The sequence below is a fragment of the Ceratina calcarata genome, unplaced genomic scaffold (assembly GCF_001652005.2).
Source record: "Ceratina calcarata isolate Rehan_Ccalc_2016 unplaced genomic scaffold, ASM165200v1 scaffold35.2, whole genome shotgun sequence".
NCBI classification, from domain to species: domain Eukaryota; kingdom Metazoa; phylum Arthropoda; class Insecta; order Hymenoptera; family Apidae; genus Ceratina; species Ceratina calcarata.
The window spans coordinates 574,340-579,522 of NW_017157934.1; the positions used below are offsets into that span (position 1 = coordinate 574,340).

Here is a 5,183-nt window from a genome sequence, read left to right on the forward strand (position 1 = left end):
AACGAGCATAGAATACAATCACAAGCCCGTCGAATCTGCGAGAAAAGGTCAGGAAGTCTGCGTGAAAATTGAGCCGGTACCCGGTGAGGCGCCTAAAATGTTCGGCCGTCACTTCGACCACGACGATCCCATCGTCAGCAAAGTGAGTCCCTCTCTCTTATTAAGTTCAATGGCTTTGGTAGAAAGTAAAGAATAGAGTAAATGCTCGTCTAAAATAGTTTTCAAAGAGCAGCTGTTACGAGAAAATGCAATCAGCAGCTGGCCTGTTGATAAGATATTTCTTCATAAGTCTTTTAGTTACTGTTTACAAAGAAATTCTAACAAATGTTTTATCAGAGACTGTCGTACTTCATTCACGCTCTTATAACATTTTTTATTAAGTTGAATGTCTGAGAGAAAATAAAGAATAAGATAAATGATAGTGGAGGATCAAGTTTTCAAGAAGGAAATGTTTAGAAGAAATACAATCAACAGGTGGCCTGTTGATAAACTACTCCTTCGTAAGTCACATATTTCCTGTCTAATGACAAAAACTGATTAATGTTAGAGAGATCTTTCATTAAGTTCAATCGCTTTGACATAAAGTAAAGAATAGGGCTGGTAGAGAATGTTTCAAGTTTTGAATAAGCAGCTGTTTCGAAGAAATGCAATCAACAGGTGGTCTGTTGTGCACTCCTTCATAAGTGCTTCTCTGTCGAACAATCTGAGTATCAGAGACTGTCTGGGTTCGTTCATAGTCCTATATCTCATGTTCTAATTGTAAAAGTTATGAAGATACGCTTGTTTTTGTTCACCACTGTGGCGTAGCTTCGCAATTTCATCAAAATCGGACGCCAGCAGGACGGAAACGATCCCTATTAGTATGCGAGGCTCCGGTCGAAAAAGGAAGATGCACATCCGGCAGCGATCAGGCGTCCACCGTCGACTTCCGCCCTTCGCAGAACCTCCGTTCCTTTTCCTTGCTGCTCTCTCACCGCGACCTCTCTTTCTTTTCCGTCTTCTTCTTTGGATATCGACTACGAATCGATCACGTATAGAGATACATACACCGTAATGGAACCAATTATAAAAGATTCATTATGAGAGATGCTAGAAAATCGCGCGTAACGTCTTTTCGTACAACAATCGTGCATATTTCAATTGGTAGAAGCGTTTGGAAATCGGTGACGCTGGATTGGACGAATTTCGCGGACGATTGACGTCAACCGTTCTCTAAACTAAACTCTAAACTCCGTCCGCGCTTTCCGGTTGCTTACGCGCACTAAAACAGTCTTACAAGCGGTTGAATGCGTGCACAGGCGCAGCCCGTTCTGGGTTCGGCATCTTTGTGTGCTCCCAAGGCGAGCGGAAGTCGTTGTTACCGTTTGCTTCGTAGAATCGATTCCCCGGAATCACTTTGTTCCCACGATGATCTGTGGAGCGACAATTTCGCGCCACCCTCGTTTCCTCTTTTTTTTTTTTTTCTCTTGTTTCAAGAATACCGGCGTGTATTCGTCCAAGTTCAATATCGTCTAATTTAGGTTGATTAGGAAATCCGAATTAAAATTTCACTGGGAATGTGCAACGATGCTCTTAAAATAAGATCGTCGCTCGTCACGTGTTTCAAGTATAATCGAACTCAGGATCGATCGGGTGAAAAAAACGTTTGCGAAGGTTTCGCAGAGCGTAGGACCCTTTGCTGATCGTGCAACGTTACGCAGATAGGAGCGGAGGGGAAGGTGCGGGAGAGAGAGAGAGAGAGAGAGAGGAGGCCAGGCAAAGAATTATATTACGTGTGTATGCGTGCAGCGTGCGTGGGAGAGAGAGGACCGGTGGAACGAGCGAGAGGGAGCGAGGAAGGGGAAGGGAGGTGAGGGAGACGGAGGGAGAAGTAGGAGGGGCGTGGCGGGAGGCAGGCAGGCGTCCTCAATAGCCGCGTAAAACCACCATTATGACCGATCCATGAATGAAACGGGACTTCCGGCCGGGAGTGGGGGCGGAAACAGTTGTAAAGCGTTACGTTAGTGAATGGGGACCGTGTGCGCGAGCATGTGCCCGTCCTCGCGAAAACCGATTCAAGGAAATTATTCCTAGACCTAGAAGGACGATTAAAAACGGTCTTTCGAACGTCGATCTGGCACGTTGACAATTTCCCTGCTTCCTTCTTATTATTACACGGCTGCATCGTAGAATGCTGCTGCTGCCACTACTACTGCGAGGGGCAGGAAATGTATTCTTTTTATTTACTGACCGGAGCACATAATGCAGCTATACAAGTATATACAGTGGCTCATAAAACTATTTAAACACATCTTAAAACAGATTAACTGCTTTAAAGACGACACTTAATTTACTATGTAAAAAAATTTGTTAACAATTTTTATTGGTCGAAATTGTAAAGGAAAAAGCGAACGTTGGTTTTCTTTAACTTTTTTTATTGGGGTCTCAAATATACGTCTGAAACATCTCATTTTAAAATTAAGTTAAGGTTTCATAAAAATTGGTGAAAGCATAAAAAGTTGAACGCGTCGATACATGTAAGAATTTTTTAATTTATCTCATTGTCAGTTGTAGGCCAAAAGTGATGAAAGCCTACGTATTCTTAATATTCATTGTTTCGTTACGATTGAAATCTATAAAGAATTGTTGGTTTCGCGTGTTACAGATAAGCAGGCAAAGTATTGATGCATGCAAGGAATACTTCAGGGACGACTTGGTGAAGACTGACTGGCAGTTGATGGTTGAATTGAAGAGGCTCTTCCAGATACTATAGGATTTGCTGAATCTGGCGGGAACGTTGAAGATCCATCGACGGCTCTACCGGCTGACAAACACCGAGGACACGAGGGTCGCGATCGGCAGACACGAATCGAAGCACTCCGGATTCGTTACCACCGATCATTGTCGACCGTTCCCATCATTTGTAATATACACGTCGAAGTTATCGGTCTCTCTGTCGTTGTCTTTGATATACGCAAGTAATAATCAGCGCACGCCTTGCTTCATCCTGTGATCCCTCGAAACGCTTCCCCGGATCTCTTCCGCGCGCGCAAACACACACACACACACATACGATAATTCCTTATCGAAAATAAAACCGGATCCGTTCGTTTCGTTTCGAATTTATTCCGGACGATCGACAGAGTGGATTTACTCGTTTCAAATACCACGACATTTCCTTCAAACCGTGTACAGTTCCAGACATGAAATCAAAAGTTAGCGTCGAAGATTATTTTTATTAATGTCATCGGAGATAAATGCTTGAGCCAGTACTTAACTTCGCACACCTTGGCGAACACGCAGAAATATCGAATAGCCGAATCGTTTAATTAACGTGTACAGTTGAATGTCGTTAGCGTAACCGTGTCTTATCGTTAGCAAACCAGGCCAGAGGAGCCACGCCGGAAGCAAACTAGATTTCGCTATGGCATCGTCGATAGCGTGTCGAGAGATAGTTCGCGGATAACAAGAACCCAGAGAGTCCCGCGTGCGTTGGAAATATTTTCGAAATTAGAAAACGTATTACCTCCGAACGACTGAACGAATGGAACAAACGAGTAACCGTGTAACGAAACGGGAACGTAGATGATTGTGTATAGTGCTTTCTATCTAGGAACCAACAAACTAAACTGTCCTAAATGTTGGGGAGTAGAAAGAAGAGGAAGGACAATTTTACCACGAAACGGGACGCGCGTTGTCCCTGCTCAAAGGCATCGGGCGAAAAAGAATACGAGCCAACGAAAAACACGCATATACACAAATATATTATATATATATATATTTAGGTATGTGGATGTCTTTGACGTTTCCTAGTTCCCGGGCATCTTAAAACCCGAACGAGAATGGAAAGAAGCGAACGAGTTTCGTCCGATACTATCTACCTCGTGTACTCGGTCGCGCGCGAGCCGAACAAGGCGGTAGCTGTTCGAACGAAAAGGGACTTCCGTCTTCTCTCTTTCTCCTCTTCCCGCGTCGAAGTGCGACCGATTCGATCCGTTTTTGCGATCGACGTTACGTCACGCGACCCGGTTTATCCGCTCCCGCGACAACCGTGTCTTTTTCGGGCTTGTTGCTAGCTCAATCGTTTCGTCAACGAACTTCATTTTAATTTATACATTCTTGTACATCATACTTTTCCATGACGTCCACGTAAAAAGTAAGGTGATCATCGCGAATTATACTATTTTATTCCTTTACCAAGACGAAATATATATATACATATATGTATATATATATATGTATACATATATAGGCATATACGACGGTAATATATTTTTGAAATTTTTGTGACACAACGTGTCGAGGGAACGTGCAATATCAATTTAATCCAGAAGTCTGTGAAATCTTTCGTGTCCGGAGTTCTGTAAAATGGTAATTGATGCTAGGGGATGTGGCAAGTACGACGAATTTTGTCACGAGTGGCAAAACTCGTCTCTGTGTCGGCACCCGACTCAATCGATTCATGGAAGCAGAAGCGTGTGCCTCGCATACGATTTCCGACGGTGTTTCGTCGTTCGAGAACGCACGTGCGAGGAAGAGAAGGATTAGACAGAGAGAGAGAGAGAGAGAGAGAGAGAGAGAGAATGTAGATACGTGGACAGAACGAGGACAGGGAATGAATGACTGACTGAGAGAGCGAGAAAGAATGAGACAGGAACAAAATGTTAGAATGCTATTCCATTAGAAGAAGAGGAGAAAGAAAAAAAGGAAATGATGATATATACGTGAGCCTTACGTGTTTTGTATATGTACTCACTTTGTATAAGATAATCGAGCGAATTATCGCGACAAAAATAAAGACTACGAGTTTCACAAGGAAAGATCGATCGAACAGACGATGACTGCACTCAAGTGTATCAGTGTAACCTTCTTCCTGTTTTTGTTTTCGCCTCTCCGGTGTCAGGAGGCTCCGTAGAAGAAACTCGCTGCGGATACGATCGGCCTATTCTATTTAATGACACCGCAGCTGGCTACCGGACGAAGTTACGAATAAATAAGTGGCTGAATATTTTTTTTATCGACGTTCCGTACGACGTCGCGTCGACCTGCCGAGATCGGAAAGGAATCGTTATCGTCCGATCGATGCCATCAATCAGACAAGAACCCGTGCTGTTTGTTCGCGTGAAGTTTGAAGGAAAGGTGATTAAATACCGGAAGTCGAGGCGAGGAACCGGATCGAGCCGAATCGAGACTAGTTAAAATTC

The 5,183-nt window shown here is 43.6% G+C and overlaps 1 protein-coding gene across 1 annotated transcript in view; it reads left to right on the forward strand.

The window, feature by feature from the left end:
* The window catches only part of LOC108625199 (eukaryotic translation initiation factor 5B-like), a gene marked incomplete at its 5' end in the record, with an annotated part of 6,513 nt that extends 1,714 nt beyond the window's left edge, over positions 1 to 4,799 (forward strand). The window contains one exon of the mRNA XM_026813734.1: positions 2,645 to 4,799. Within this exon, the coding sequence (XP_026669535.1) occupies positions 2,645 to 2,752 (108 nt within the window). The remainder of the gene's footprint in view (positions 1 to 2,644) is intronic.
* Between the last annotated feature and the right edge of the window lie 384 nt (positions 4,800 to 5,183).